Genomic DNA, 15,976 nt, shown 5'->3' with positions numbered 1-15,976 from the left:
CTGAAGCAGCTAGCGCGGCGGAAAAAAGGAACTGGGGAAAGAGCGGGGAGGCAGGGGCCTTATAACGGGTGGGCGGAGTTACCGCCAAAAAGTTTCAATATGTTGCAGAGTTAACTCTGCCCAGTGATTCCAGTAGGTTCCGAGCAGCACTGCGCAGGCGCAGTGAAACCCATTTGTATGATTCGCAGAGACCACGAAGAAGAAGCTGGTTCCCTCGAAGAGGTGGTGGGCTGAAAAGCCTTCTCGTACAGGGAGGCCTTCAGCTTCTGGTCCCGGTTCTTCAAGGCCTGGGATGTCATGGCCTTGCAATGGATGCAAGCACTCGGGATGTGTGTCTCCCCCAGACACAGGACACACTTGTCGTGTCCATCTGAAATGGGGATCTTGACCCCACAGTTGGAGCACCTCTTGAAGGACGCCATTGGGAAAGGTCCGAAGGGGGGGGAATCAAAACGTAGTCGTTACCGGTCCGAGTCAATCCGTACAGTGTCGTTTGAAGCCGTTGGAAACAATAGGTGAAGTCCGTTAGAGTGGTCAGTAAGAATGGCCGATGGTCAAGAGTCCAGAGATTCAATCCGTGAATAGAGCTGAGAAGTTCCTCGAGCTGCTTTGCACGGCGGAATGAAGGAACTGAGGAAGAGCGGGCTGCTAGGGGCTTTATATAGGGATGGGCGGAGTTACCGCCAAAAAGTTGCAGAAAGTTACTTTACATTCTGCCCAGAGATTCCAGAAGTTTCCGAACATTGCTGCGCAGGCGCAGAATAACCCATTTGTGTGATTCGCAGAGACCACGAAGAAGAAAATAAACTCCTCCCCTTCTTCCACATGAAGGCAGCATTTCAGATATGAAAGACAGCTGTATTGTCTCATCTTTTCTCTGCAGTCTCTTGGCTCAACTTCCTCAACTCCCTCAGCCATTCCTCAGCTACAACATAACTAACCACATTTTGGTTGGCAAGGGCAGAAAAGAATCCACATTTCAAAAGGAAAGTAATGAGAGGGAATACGGTTACTCTACTGGCATGACCAGTAGTCACTTTTGCAAAGTCCCTTTAAAAAAGCATATTCAGAGGCTTCTTCCAAAATATTATGCCCTCCTTTGGTTAATCCTATTTCCCCCCAAAGTGATCAGAAAGCAATGGGAAACCAGGGGGAACGCCTCTTTAGACACGGAAGATTCAGAACAGCCATTACCTGCCACCAAATGCTGTTCTAAGGAATAGGAATGGATTACTGTCCATGACTTTCCATGCGCCAGGAAAAGGGCCTTTGCCTCCAAGGAGATGCTGCTGTGGACCCCGAGGTTTTCCTTTTCTGCTGAAAGCAATGAAGAACCAACAGAACCAACAAAAGGCAGACATTCAGCTCTGAGAATATTACTGGATAATTTATTCAGAATTTTCTTCTCTATTATAAACAGTTAATTGTTCAATATTTTACATACAGCAAGTTTTCCACTTTATATTCAAAGATACTCTCTGAACACATCACTGCTTGGCTCTTTTATATGAAAAGCACTAGAAAAAATCAAGTGGGTCTACTATTGATTCATTTCACTCCTCCCCCCTTCTGAAAACAAAACCATGGCACATTATGTTGATCCATTACTTGGAAAGAAGAGGTATCTTTTTTTCTGGTTTTGCTGCAAACCCCCCTCCCTCCCTCCCCTCCATGCTGAGACTCTCTGAACACACAAATGAGCAGCAAAGTGGGCACATGATGGGAGAAGGGGCAGTCAGTGCCCAGGCACTCAGGGGCATGGCAAAGTTTTTTTCTCTGCATTGGTAGCCCAATGGCTTGCAAGGGGCTGTGGGCATCATCCTGGTCCCCCCCCCCATCATTCCCTTCCTCCAAAACCTCCAAACCCCATGGCATCACTACTCTCCAAAGAAGAAAAGCATGACCCCTGGCATCAAGACCCCTCCCTCAGCACCTGGCAGTTGGGTAAGATTTTGGCATTTTCTATGACCACTTGAATTACGGAGCCATGTTTCAACCATAAATAATAATTGCAAAAACAACAGTCACACAATCCTAATAAAGCAATTGTGGACGACATAATCAACATCAACTGTACACCTGAAAAAGTCTCAGAGATCAAGAAGTCCTTCAGGCTTTGGATGGCTGGGATAAAAGTAACAGCTGGGAGCAAATGCCAGGGAAGAGCGAGGGGGGGGGAATCTAGCGGAGGCCATATTGTTTTGGGATTTCGCAGGGACCACAGGAACCGATAACCAAAACACCCAGCAGATGCCTAAATGTGGAACCAAAACCTTCAATACAGATTGAAACTTCCATGAAAGTCACAGGACAGAGCTTGGTGAAAAACCAAATTAAATCTTACTGACCAGAACTGGCCTTTAGGTCTCTTGACCACCCAAGGTGGGAGTTGGAGAGGGATAAGGCACAAAAAACCCAGCACTTTTCTTGCATCGGCAGGGCACATGGTTACTGAGCTGAAAGAGGCACACATGGCCAAAAGGGTATCGCTATAAGCATGCATCCCACACATGAGCATAATGGGAGGGCCAATCCAAGTAGCCACCTCAGAGAAAAGGGTCTTCTTTTTCTCCCCAAAAGATCTGGCCTACCTGGGGGTCCCAGACCAAGAGCAGCCCCCCTCCTGCTGGACTGCTCGCCTCACATGGGACATGCCCTTACCAGGCTACCAGGATATGTGCATGTGCACAAAAGAGGCATTAAGGCCAATGAACTGGAAGGCAAAGGTCCTCACTTGCAGCTTTGCCAAAACAGTGAGTGAAAAGGGGGAGAGGATCCACATGGCCAAGCGTGCCAAAATGGCTCTGCAGCAGATTGTTACCCCCTTCTGCCAAACATTTAAAAATTCAAAGCCCAACCTAGGTTAAAAGTCGAGCTCCCACAAGAGACGGTGGATATCTAGAAGTGACTTTGCTTCAGATGACCAGAGGCAAGAGGAGTCCGTGGGCCTCTTCCCATCACCTTCAAACCTCTGTTGCCCACAGAGTGGCCTGGAAGGGAAAGAACTGGCTAAGCATACCAGCAGCCTGAATTCTCTAAGGAGACAAAGAGGTAAAGTGCTTCTGGCCTGCAGTCCCCTTCCAGAAAGAAGCACACAGAACTGCTGCCAAAAGCCCCCACCCCACAAGGCTGTGGTTGGGTGGGATGGAAAGGCTGTTTTGCCAAGGAAAAGGAGCCAGCTTGGTGCTGAGAAAACATGCCATTCTTAGACAGTGGCATGTTTGTTTGCTGCAGCCTCCTCAACAAATGTCTGGGGACACGAGATGTGGCCATTCTGCCCAGCCACCTTTTCCTGGTGTCCTAAGTGCATGGCAAACGGCACACACCACATCCGTTCTTCTCCCCAGATGCCCCTGCCAAATGGAAGGCACCCGTACGGGGCTCCTCACCAGTCTAGGAGAGAGCCAGTTTTGCATTCCTGCCCACAAATTCACATCTGTCCATTCAGACTCAAAAAAGCAAATTAAAAATAGAAATTAAAGCATTTCAGATGAGGTGCCAAAGGGAGACGGAGAAAGACTGCCAAGGCCCCTTATGAGCGTGGCTTTTCTCTCTCTTTAAAATCTATACATTTTTTTTAACAAAGCACATGTGTTAGCTTTTCTATCAAGAAAATAAGATCCTTCTGCAGCCGTCTCCCACCTCACCCCCTTTAGCAACGATTCTCATTATACGGAACTAATTTTTTAAAAGCTTATTCAGAAGACAGGAAAAGACACAAGAGATAAAGGCGTTTTGGTGAGGCCTTGGTCTTGGCAGATGAATGAAGCTACCTTGCAGCATGTGAAAAGCAAGGGCCCTTTGGAGGGGCAAAGGAAGGGGGCCAAGGAGCTCATATCCTCCCATGTTCGTGGGTGTGCATGTGTGTGGGGGGGTTAAATTGTCCCACATGTCTAGGGAGGTTTTTTTTTGTTGCATCCCTCTCATTCTCTGTTACCTCGGAGCTTCTTATGGGGGAAGGGGGGGGCTTCTGGGTGTCTGATTTAGAGGAGTCCTCAAATTCTTGCTCTCTCAGAAGCAGCCAAAGCAAAATCTGTCCCAAAAAACCTGTCAGGACAGTGGCGGTGGCTAGTACAGCTCTTACTGATTTTAATGGGGTCCATGCAGGGTTGCCTACCAGTGGACTGTTGTGGAAGAAGCTCAACGTTCACAGCGCACATCTCAGTATCCTTCAAGAAATGGAGAGGAACAGACAGTGCTTGGGGAAAAATAAGGCCACTTCTGGACTGAGACTCCCAAAACTCTCCAAAAGAAATTCTGGGGTGAGGCATTCTTGGAGTTGTGGTAAAAAAAAAAGAATTTTTTAAAGCCCTAGGCAGATTTTTCCCTGGCACTGTCTGCACATGACACCCAAAAAGGCATAAAAAGAAAGGAAAATGAGGCAGGGGGAGAAGAAAAGAAACTGGCTGAATGAGTTAATGTAGGAGGAAGTTTTGACCACTTTCTGAGCTGTAAGCTGATGTTATTTGCCTGTCCAAAGGTTTTACCTCCAGCAGCCAAATGTTTTGGGATTTGTGCAACAATGTGTGTGTGTGTATATATATATATATATATGAGGGAATGCAAGCGAGCTAGCTTTAAAAATTAAACAGAAGCACATGCACGCACACGCAGCACTGTTATCTGAATGTTAAAAGTACAGGTTTTGTGCATTACCACCTCCCAGTAGTTAACACTTGCCAAAATTCAGCTTAGAGGCTTTCTAAGGCTGGTTTTGAAGACTAAGAAAGGGAGCTGGCAAGCAACATTCTCCTTGAAGGAGTCTAAACTAAATATGGTTCCAGGAAGGTGTCAATAATTTATAGGGAGACTTGCTGGCTAAGATTTAAATATGTCAAAACACACACACACACACACACACACACACACACACACACACAAACACACACAGATAAATGTACACACAGACAGACTGACACATAATGGTCACCAGTTGGACCTTGAGAATCTTGAGGAAAGAGGGTGAGGAGGGTAGGGGGCAATGGCAACCTCCTTGCTTAGTCCCAAAAGCCCTGGCACAAAACCCTGAAGCAGAGGAAGAGGTTGGCTACTGTTTGGCTACCTCGCTTTGCTGAATCGCATAGGGGAGAGGGGCGCAGGGAATCCCATCCCCCCAAGAATTCTTCCATATAAAAATAATCTATTCAGAATTCATTCATGCCGGAGGAGTTTGTGGGGCAGGTGTGGAGATCGGGCAAAGACGGGAGCAACACACACACTCTGCAGCAGAGATAAAACTGTTATGTACAAAAAAGACTCACTCAATTTTCACTTACACCTCCGTGTGTGTGTGTGGTTTATCTGTGTATGTGCATGTGTCTACACACACACTAAAATCACATACATACGCGCACACACACGGCTTAACCCATTAAAAAGAAAAGCAGCAACTGTTGGTCAAATCAGAGGGAAGAGAGAGAGAGAGTCCGTGTTTGACACATCTTGAAGATCCTTCAGCCTTTCAGAAAGAAGAGAGACCAGAACTCCCAGTTCTGAAGAGGCAAGGGAAGGAGAACGACTTTCGGTTGTGCTGGGGGACGTTCCAGCATGGGGCTCCCTTCCCTCTTGCCAGGGCAGAGGTGCCCAGAAGGTTCCCTCTAACCAGGCAAAGGCTGAGGCGGGTGGAAATCCTTCCTCCTTTGCACGGTCCCCATGTCTCTCGGGCACAGTGTAGTGTGAAGGAAGAAATCAGCAGCCACAGAATTGTTCATTTGTGTTTCACCGACAAAAAGCCAGCTGACAGTGAGTCAGCTTTTGCACCCAAGAAAAACACACAAAACAGAAGCATGCGAGGAGACATTGTCCCCCTCCCCAATCCTGCCTCTGTGTCCATTTTAATCTTCTGATGATTAAAAATCTGAAAAGAAAGCAAGTCCATATATCTCCGTATGCTTCGTCAGCAATACTGCAAGTCCTGAGATTTGTGTAGAGAAAGAAAGACAGCCCGGTGGGCGGCTGCTGTTAGGAAGGGCTCGAGCGGGGCATGGAAAGGATCCGCCCATTCTTCTTGCCCCCATTCATGTGGGTGTAAGGGATGTACTCCTCGTAGTTCCCTTTCAGGCCCACCGAGGGGATGCTGTCCTGCCCCAGAATTTCGTCCCGCTGTGAGTAGGAGGCTGGGTCCAGCGGGATGCTCTCCATGTTCTCAAAGTCCAGCTCATACTCCTCTGTTTCGGGTGGTTTGTTCTCTTCACTGTAGAAGAACGAGACCTCTCGGAAGGAGGGGTGGAGGTCTTCCTTCAGCATCTCAATGATCTCTGTGAATGAGGGGCGCATCTTGGGGTTGTACTGCCAGCACATCTGCATCAGGCTGTGGCTGCAATGACACATGGACACAGAGACACACAACACAACCCCATTAGCTTAATACGGAGCTCCTGGCTTCCTCTCCATCCTCACAGTCTCCGCACTGTCCCTCTTCAGCTCTCCTCTGGAATTTGGTTTGCAGTACCACAGAGCTTGGGAAAGTTACTTGGGAAAAATTAGCTAGCACATGTTCAGGGCCACAGCACTGGAATCCTGATACCAAACTCACACCCATGTCCACCACAGGAGGAACCATCTTTGCCCTCAGCCAGTTTCTAATTCCTTCCTCAGTGCCCTTGGGAGGAAACAACCTGGAACAAAACTGTCCTGCCAGCAGCTAAAGACTGCCTGCCTCAGTACCTCCACCTCCCTCCAGCTGTATAGATTCTAACTGGCATCTGCCTTGGTTGGAAAACAAGCCATAGATGAAACAAACACATCCTAAACACTATTGTTTAACTGGCTACAAATGCATTTTCACAACTGTTTTCCTGTCCTGCCAGCTGCTCCAAACAGCAGGAGTTCCTGAAACAGGTGACTCAACAGCTGGGAAGAACTATGGTCACTTCACACACTTCCTATTTGCACCCTTCATACCAGCAACACAGTGTGCATGCTTTCCCTTCAGGCACAGTGAACTCCCCACCTTCTCTCCTCAAGCCATGTGGCTGCAGTCCTGTCCCATCCAGAAACCCTACTGCTCAAGGTGGGCTCCACTCCTGTGATACTTACAGCCGCTCTGCACAGTTTTCGGGTTGCTCTAGACAACCGCCATCCATGATGAACTTCAGGACTTGCTCATTGGAGAGTCCCTGGTATGGCTGCTCTGCTAAACCACTGATTTCCCAAAGAACGACGCCAAAAGACCTGGTAGGGGAAAGAGGGGAGAATGTGGCTCAGGCACAAAAAAGACATCTCTGGCCACTCGCTCACCAAAGCCCAATACTCTCCCATCCAGAGGCCCCACTGCTCAGAGTGGGCTCCACTAAAAGCCATGACTGTGTTACTCAGAATGGCCAGGAAATCCCAGGAGAGAGCAGCTACATGGGGCCACAAGCCTCCCCTCCCACACCCCTGGAGAGTGGGTATGATGATCATGGGACAGGGGCACCTTCCTCCCAGCTTACCACACATCAGAGTAGGCTGTGAAGACACCATCCTTCAGGGACTCCGGGGCCATCCACCTCACTGGCAGCAAGCCCTTCCCTCCTTTGCGGTAGTAGTCTGTCTCATAGATGTCTCTGGTCATGCCGAAGTCTGAGGAAATAGAGAGTCAGATAGTTTTTTGTGGGTTTTTTGGGCTATGTGGCCATGTTCTAGAAGAGTTTCTTCCTGACGATTCGCCAACATCTGTTTCTCTGAAGATGCCAGCCACAGATGCTGGTGAAGCGTCAGGAAGAAACTCTTCTAGAACATGGCCACATAGCCCCCCCAAAAAACCCACAAAAAACTATGGATGCCAGCCATGAAAGCCTTCGACTTCACAGAGTCAGATGTTTGTTCACTGGGAAAATAAGAGTACAAGCTTCTGCTGGAGAGGACAGGGAAGGGGCCACCCTCTTTTTAAAAGGAATTATTAACAATACAACACAAAGCTTTATCACATGGGCTAGGTAATTTGCAATTGCAACAGTTAACAGTGCCTTTGTTTGGGACTTATCACATGACACCATGCCTCTTCAGAAAGAGGGACCTCTGCCATACCTCCAATTTTGACAGTAAAGTCTTCCGCTACCATGCAGTTCCGGGCTGCCAGGTCTCTGTGGACAAACTTCTTGGCATTGAGGTAAGCCATGCCGTCGGCAATTTCTGCAGCCATCTGGATCATCTCTTGGAGGGTTGGGGGTGGGCAGCCAGGGTTGTTCTGAAAAGCCAAGAATGTCAGCCAGGCCATGGGCCTTTGGGCACCCAGCTGTCTTCCCTGGGCCCTGACCTCTCCCCACTCCAATCCCGAGCTGTTACCTCTGCATCCGGGCGCAAGGACCTCAAGTAGCTTTTTAGGTCTCCGTTGGCCATCAGCTCCATGACCACTAGTGTGGGCTGCCCTTTGGACACCACCCCTAAGAGGCGGACCTAACAAAAAGGACGAAGACAGGGAAGAGAGAAAGAGCCTGTTTATTTGCAGCATGGCTGGAGGAGCAAAATACAATTCCCCTGACCCTGGGGCTGCTGCAGGACAGAATAATCCCAAAAGTACCAATCCAGTGGGGGCTCTCCTACGCCACTTGGCCCACCTTGCTAACTTTGGAGGGACTTATATGCCTTCCACTGCTCTGTTCCCCCTTTAAAACTGGTTCCACCTGAGGACATCCATTTGCAAAGCAAAATGGGCCGTTGTCACAACTCCTTCCCTGGTCACTGTCCAGGTTCCAAAGGATCTCAAGACTCCATTGTGCTACCTGCTAGTACACAGGTTCCACAAGAGACCCACACCTTTTATACTTCTTCAGGGCTTTAGAATTGCAGGCAAGTAGCTCCCCCAAAGACAAGTTCCTTGGCCCCCTCCCACTCCCCTTCCTCCTCACCACATGGTGACAGCTGAAGCCTTTCATGACAGAGGCTTCGTTGAGGAACTCAATGCGCTCCCGCAGACTGGCTGACTCATTCACGGTCTTGACTGCCACCCGGGTCTCAGCCTCCCCCTTGATGATGTCTTTGGCAACACCCTCATAGACCATGCCGAAGGACCCCTGGCCCAGCTCCTGCAGGAGGGCAATCTTCTCCCGAGGGACTTCCCACTCATCAGGGATGTACACTGCAGGGCAGAGAACCAAGAAGTACACATGTTAAATCAGTTGGGAAGGAGATTACTGTGCAGCTTAGCTTCCAACAGAAAAGGAGGTCTAGGTCCCCACTGCAAGCCTGGGCTGGCAGGTTCAAGAACTCTCGGAACCTTTTTCCGTACTGAACGATTTTCCTTCAAACAAATATGGGACTCCACTATGTTACAACTAGACCTCGTTTGTTCTCGTGTCAGAGTGCCCTGAAGAAGTCTCAATGAAAGAAATGGAATACCCCTCCCCCCTCGCTTCTTCCACAACTTGTCTCTATCATAGCTGGGCAGAGTTCTATTCTACCAACTGCCCAGATAGCAGCGATGTAAATTTAGCCTTCAGAACATGCCCAGGCCTCCTCCTGGCCAGCCACCTTTCTGGCACTCTGTTGGCCCCAACCATCAGGAAATCCATCTCTTTTTCCTGGCACAAGGAAGACTCGGCTCTTGTTCCCTCGTTTTCTGTGCTCACCAAGCTTAGAGTCCACAAGCTTTCTCATCCGCTCTTCTATCCTTCTTCTCTCTGGCTCCTTTCCTTCACTCTTTCAGTGCTCGGCCAGTGCCCCAAATGAAGACACATGAAAAGGGAAGCAGGTGGCCAGCCTCAGGCCTGCTGGAAAAGCTACCCAAGGGCCTTCCAGGTGCTTTTGGCATTCCTCACCATTGGCCATGCTGATTAAGGCTGCAGGGACTTGAAGTCCAATCATTTCTGGAAGGCTGCATGATCTCCATTACACAGAGCCCCCCAAACCCTGAGTGGTGGAAGTCTAATCACAGATGACTCTCAAAGTTTAAATCTGCTCTCTCTGGCTGGCGTGGGGAGCCCTTTTTGACCAGGGAGTCATACTGTCAGCCAACAAACGTCAAGGACAAGCTTCACATTCCCCTTCATATGCCCTTAAATTTTTATGACTACTGTCCAGGGATTTGACAGAGGCCTGCATGGGCCAGAAATCCCCCATCACTGCTGCTTCAGAGAAAGATGAGAATAGGCTGCAAAAATTCAACAACCATGGATAGGACAAATTTCCCCCTAAATGGGTCCTTAACTCCTGGGAGCAAGAATAATTTTCAAAAAGTGCCAACAAATTAGTGCTCTTAGTGGACACAGGGCGTCTCATACCATCGCTGGCGCTGAGATACTCAGGGTTGGAAGATGCATAGAGCGGCCCCGTCGGTCCTTCTGTTTGCCTGAGGAAGGGGAAGTAAGAACAAGAGTCGCTTCAAACAAAATGTTTTCAGCTACAGGCAAACTGCTTTGTTGTACAAGTTAGTTAGAAGGAATTATCTCCCCTGACCTCCACCCTCCCTGCCTGCAGCTTCTTGGTTCAAGTTCAAAACACCTGAGTGTGTTATGGGCAACTGTGTGACTGTTGCTTCAAATTGTGCTGTTGTAAGTGGCCCTACAGCCATGATTATGGTGACAGCTGAGACACTTACCTTTTTCTGATGAAAACATATGTGCCACCAAGAAGCATGATGAAGATGATGACAAAAACGATTGGGACGATAATGCTCACAAGGCTGGGGGGAACGTTCACTGGAGTTGGGGAAGAGAGGCAAGACAGGGTCAGGCAGGAGAGCAGAGCCCTTTCCCAAAACATGATAGACAACCGTCTGCCAATTGAGGCTATGTGCCACGCCCAGAAGTGATGCTCACAAACTGCTGAAAAGCTTATTCTGACAAACAGAACTGGCTGGTCTTTCAGATGTCACCTGGGAGCTGCTTTCCAGCCACCACAATAGCCATGGGGGACTGGTCTCATCCTGGAGGAGATGCTGTGCCTTTCCCAGCTCCCCAAATGCCCCCATATGCGCTGTGTCTCTCACCAATGATTCTTTCCAGGATTACCATCAGGCATGCAAAACCTAGTGCTTCCATCCCCAAACTCCTCCAACCTTCCCAGCCCCTTCTTCCCGCCCCCGCCCCCCTCTTAAGAGAAACAGGGACATCAAGTGCTAGGAAGTGGCTTCTCTTACGGTAATCAGGAACAAAGAAGTACACAGGCTCCGTCCAGGACCCGTTGCCTGCCAATGAGGTGGCTCGGACACGTGCGCTGTAGTTCCCAGGTTGCAGCGCCTTCAGCTTGCAGCCCTGGTCAATGGAGAAATGCCGGCGAGAGACACAGTAGTGTTGTTCCTGAAGGCAGAAGAGCAGCAACAAAAACAACACAATTATTTCCTAAAACAGACAACCGAGTGAAAGTGCAATGTGTGTATGTATGTGTGATGGTGGTTGTGGCAACATGAAGTGCCTTTCCAGGCCAGGAAAGAGGAATTAAAGCCAACCTGGCAGGATGCCTCGGTCCAGAACAATGGCAAAGGCCTGGCCCCAAAGTAGAGCTACTGATCTCAGGAAACAGGTCACTAGTAATCCTTTACTTTGGAGACCACAAAACTTGAATGGCGTTGTCTTATAAAAGCACATCAGGAACAACAATAACAGTTTGCTGACATATTAAAGGTGGCTCTTCAACTGGTCGTCTCTGAACTCACCCCAATGATTGTTACTCTGCATGTGCCCAACTGTTCTTGAAATGTTCTAGAGCTTGCATCCTGGCAGCGACCTCACCCACATACCCTACAGCTACATGAACGATCTTCCTACCCTTTAACGTCCCATTCAAAGCAGAAGATGATGAAAAAAGATGATGATGCACCGATGGAGATCATTGACCAAAGTGACCAGAGCAGTATCCACTCCATATGACATCTCCTCCTTGCTGAAGCCTCACAGAGCAAATGCAAAGAAGAACAATGCCATTCTCCACTTAAAGAAGACCTGGACAAAGTGTTGACTGTGGAGGACTGGAGCTGAGGAAGGAGAGGCTCAGTTGGGGGGGGGGGAGGGTGTTGCTGCTGATGCCTCTGGTACCTGGACAATTGTGAAACTTCCAGTAATTGGTCAAGATAGGGCAACTGCTGCTGCATACCCACCTATCTGGATACAACTAAGGCTAAAGCACTGGAAAAGGTAGACTCACATGCCATGGCATCTGACTTGCAACTTTCCTCCTCTGCTGCAGCTGAATGGGTTTCCCACATACATTTGCTCTGTAAGGCTTCACCAAGGAGGGGATGTGGTTGAGGATGCCTGAATAAAACCATGCAATTGTCTTCTGGCAAGTATAGCCCCTTTGGGAGCCCTTCCAACAGCAAAGTCTCTTGGTTCCTCTTTGCTTGAGGAGAAGTTTGGCTGTGAGAATACAAATGGACTCTGTGTGATCTCTGCCTAGGCCGAGGAGTGTCTGTTCATCTGATGGGATCCCAACTCATGGCAATAGGAATAAAGGAAACTTGACTAAGAATTAATAAGCATACAGGATGAAAAACAAGAGAAGACTGTACTGAGGTAGACAGAGCAGAATGGAAATAAAGAGCAGGAAGATGCTTTGTGTAGTGCAGGGGTAGGCAACCTGCGGCCCGCGGGCCGGAGAGGCCTTGGGACCGGCCCCAGCCCGGTCCTACCACTGATTGCCACCGGGGCCTTTGGCCTCTCACGCGCAGGGGCAATTGTCTATAGAAGCCTCAGAAACATGCATTTATATTAACATTTTTTAAAAAATCAGCAAATTTTTTCACGTGTCCTCCACTTTTTAAAAAAAGTGTCCACCATTTGAAAATTTTGTCCTACATTTGTCCCGGGTTGAGGTATTTATTTAATTTTTAAAAAAATTATTTACTTATTTATTTTTTGGCTTCGGCCCCCCCAGTTGTCTGAGGGACAGCAACCCGACCCCCGGCTCAAAAAGGTTGCCTACCCCTGGTGTAGTGGTACAGAGAGAGGGCAGGGCCACTGTCTGAACACAAACTCTGGAGGGGGCCGAGAGTGTCTGAGTATGTGCAGAGAGACCATGAAGATGCATGGGGCCTTTTCTCCTTGGTCCTTACAGCACCTTGGCCTGAGCTGTGATTGCAGGCTGTGAGCGATAGACACCTCATATGCATCAAACACACACACAACTGTGTCTTCACTAGGAAAAATCAGTTGTGCTTTCCACCGTCCTCCCTGCAAGGCTACTGAGAAGCATTAATGGCCATGAACCCCCCCTTCAGTCACCATAGAGAGAGTGAAACCTTCTGGAGGGATGGGAATGATACGTACCTCAGATTCGACAAGGCGTCCGTAGTTCACCTCATAGAGGATGATGAGTCCATTGGGCTCTTGGGGCTCCTGCCATCTCAAGTGTACAGTGCTCTTGTCTACCAGCTCATGAGCGACAGGCCCAACAATGTCGTCTGCTTTTGCTAGTTACAACACAGACCAGAGAGGACAAAACATCACTTGGGGCTGCTTGGGCTACGCCCTCTTCCTACCCTGACACCAATGGGATTGAGAAACCTCTGCCTCACCTTCTGGCATGGTCCTGGCACTGACGTAGGTGGAGACGCTGCATTCCGTAGGGGCTTCCCGGTTACAGGCCTGGATCTCAATCCGGTAGCCCGTGAAGTGCCGCAGGTCAGAGATGACCACCGACTCCTTCAGGACCACCATCACGAAGGGACTGGGCTCTTCAGCCGCCACAGTGGAGGCATTTGCCAAGCCCAGGGTGGTGGCAGGAACCACGGTACCATTTGCTACGCTGCCAACATCCCTTCGTCTCCTCATGGGCCTGTGGGAAAGTGCCATGCCAGAGAGGTTTGAGGGAGGATGGTGCCACAGACAAAGTCCTGGCTTTCCCCAAGCTCTGCACCACTGAATCACTCCTGACCCAGATATTACAAAGTGTCTCTGTGTGTGTACATGTGAATGAATGAATGAATCTTTATTTGTATACTGCTATTCCCTTGATCACAATGGTTTACAACAATAGTAAAACATACAAACGTTACACAGTCAAATAAAAATCCCCCCCAAACAGTACAGTGCAAACAATATAAAAAATGTGCCCCTATCTGTCCACTTCTTTCACAGTGTTCTTCTTTTGAAACACAGTGCTGTTCCTAATTGCTGCATCTCAAATATGGTTCAGCTGGAAGTTCCCAGATTCAGTCAATTAAATATGTTTGCAGTGCCTTCAAAAGCCCAAGGGGGCAGTTAAGATGTCTCTCATAGAATCGTACAGTTGGAAGAGACCACAAGAGCCATCAGGTCCAAACCCTGTCATGCAGGAACTCTCAATCAAAGTCTCCCCAACAGATGGCCATCCAGCCTCTGTCTAAAGACCTCCAAGGAGGGAGACTTCACCATAATCTTCAAGGAAGGAGTGTGTTCCACTGTCAAACAGCCCTTACTGTCTGAAAGGTCCTCCTAATGTTGAGCTGGAATCTCTTTTCCTGTAGCTTGCATAAATTGCTCCACTGGGTCCTGTTCTCTGGAGCAGCAAACAAACTTGCTCCTTCCTCAATATGACATCCCTTCAAATATTTAAACAGGGCTATCATATCACCTCTAAACCTTTTTCTTCTCCAGGCTAAACATCCTCAGCTCTCTAAGTCGTTCCTCATAGGCAGGGGTCGGCAACCCCCGGCCTGCGGGCGATGTGGCCCGCGGAGGCGGCAGGAACGGCCCCAGCCTGGTCCTGCCACCACCGCCGCCTCCTCCTCCACCTCCTCCTGGGCCGCACGACCGTGTTGCCTTCCTCCTCCTCCTCCACCGCGTGGAGGAGGAAGAGGAGGGCCGCGCAGCCTGGGGCAGAGGAGGCAAAGGGGGAAGCCCCGTGCCGCCCTCCCCGCCTCCCCTCACTCCGCTACTCTTCCCGCACGGTCCCGCACTGCCCTCCCTGCCTCCCCACGCGGCCCCGTGCTGCCCACCTCCTTCTCCTCTGCCTCGCCCCCAGGCCGCGCGGTGCATGGAGGAGGGGGAGGAGAAGAAGGAGGAGGAGGAGGAAGAGGAGGAGAAAGAGGAGGAGGGGGGAGCAGAAAGAGGAGGAGGAGGAGGAGGAAGAGGGGGAGGAGGAGGAGGAGGAGGAAGAGGAGAGCAGAAGAAGGAGGAGGAGGAGGAGGGGGAGCAGAAGAAGGAGGAGGAGGGGGGAGCAGGAGGAGGAGGAGGAGGGAACAGAAGAAGGAAGAGGAGAAAGAAGAGGAGGAGGGGGAGGAGAAGAAGGAGGAGGAGGAGGAAGAGGAGGAGGGGGAGCAGAAGGAGGTGGTGGTGAGTGGCCAGAGACCTCAAGGTTTTTTAAATTTTTATTTTGTGTGCTTTAAGTGCTAACATTCCAAACAGTCACATTTGGGCATTGAACATGGCTTTACTAAGATGGCCTCTTGCATATTTAGAGGCTTATTGCAAACAACTCTTGGGTTTCAACTGACATGGGTTCACATGGCTATGCAATTGAACATGTCAAGGTGGTTTCACACTCTTGCACAAGTGTACTTCTAGAAGGTGTACTTGGTCAAGGGACTTTGGTTTTCTCACTGTGCATGAGTTTGTAAAAATAAAGCAATTTACATTGGCCTTGCCTCAGAGGCTTTCTGATATCAATGGACTTACAGACCGCTGAAAAGCGGCGGCCTCACCCACCCTCCCTGCCAGATGCGGGGCCTCAGCGGCAGCCACGAAGTCCCAATCTGCCGCTTTCCAGGCTGCGGGAAGCAGCAAAAGGCCACTTCCCCGGAGCCTGGAAAGGGGGTCCTTGGGGCTTCAAGCCCCAAGACACCCCGCGGCGGCAGGGAGGGAGAGAAGGGGCCGCTTGGCTCCTTCCTGCTCCGACAAAAGGGGCACTAAGCCCCTGCATGGCAGATGGGCGTCACGTCCGGCGCCGCCTCGTTTGAAGGCGGCGCGTGTCGGACACCATCATGGCGGCCCCATGTAGATGGGGCCCGCCATTTGTACGTCCTCAGAACGTATTTAGGCTTGGGGGGTCCAAGAAGTGATGCCCTCTTTTAACCTAGGACCCGCTGAGGACGTCCCTTAGGCGTTTGTAACGCGCCAATTCACATTAAAGAACCAAAACA

At 49.7% G+C, this 15,976-nt stretch overlaps 1 protein-coding gene across 1 annotated transcript in view; it reads right to left on the bottom strand.

Annotated features, from left to right (window-relative positions):
- Positions 1-15,976, bottom strand: part of LOC121916648 (insulin receptor-like) — an 89,132-nt gene that overhangs the window by 15,158 nt on the left and 57,998 nt on the right. Inside the window, 11 exon segments of the mRNA XM_042441955.1 lie at positions 5,279-6,316; positions 7,039-7,173; positions 7,434-7,563; positions 8,011-8,170; positions 8,269-8,379; positions 8,832-9,061; positions 10,203-10,270; positions 10,520-10,619; positions 11,060-11,219; positions 13,185-13,327; positions 13,433-13,692. Of these exon segments, the coding sequence (XP_042297889.1) occupies positions 5,962-6,316; positions 7,039-7,173; positions 7,434-7,563; positions 8,011-8,170; positions 8,269-8,379; positions 8,832-9,061; positions 10,203-10,270; positions 10,520-10,619; positions 11,060-11,219; positions 13,185-13,327; positions 13,433-13,692 (1,852 nt within the window). The 3' untranslated portion in view covers positions 5,279-5,961.

This window comes from Sceloporus undulatus, chromosome 10 (assembly GCF_019175285.1).
Source record: "Sceloporus undulatus isolate JIND9_A2432 ecotype Alabama chromosome 10, SceUnd_v1.1, whole genome shotgun sequence".
In the NCBI taxonomy this organism is placed as follows: domain Eukaryota; kingdom Metazoa; phylum Chordata; class Lepidosauria; order Squamata; family Phrynosomatidae; genus Sceloporus; species Sceloporus undulatus.
This window is presented reverse-complemented; position numbering and strand designations above follow the sequence as displayed.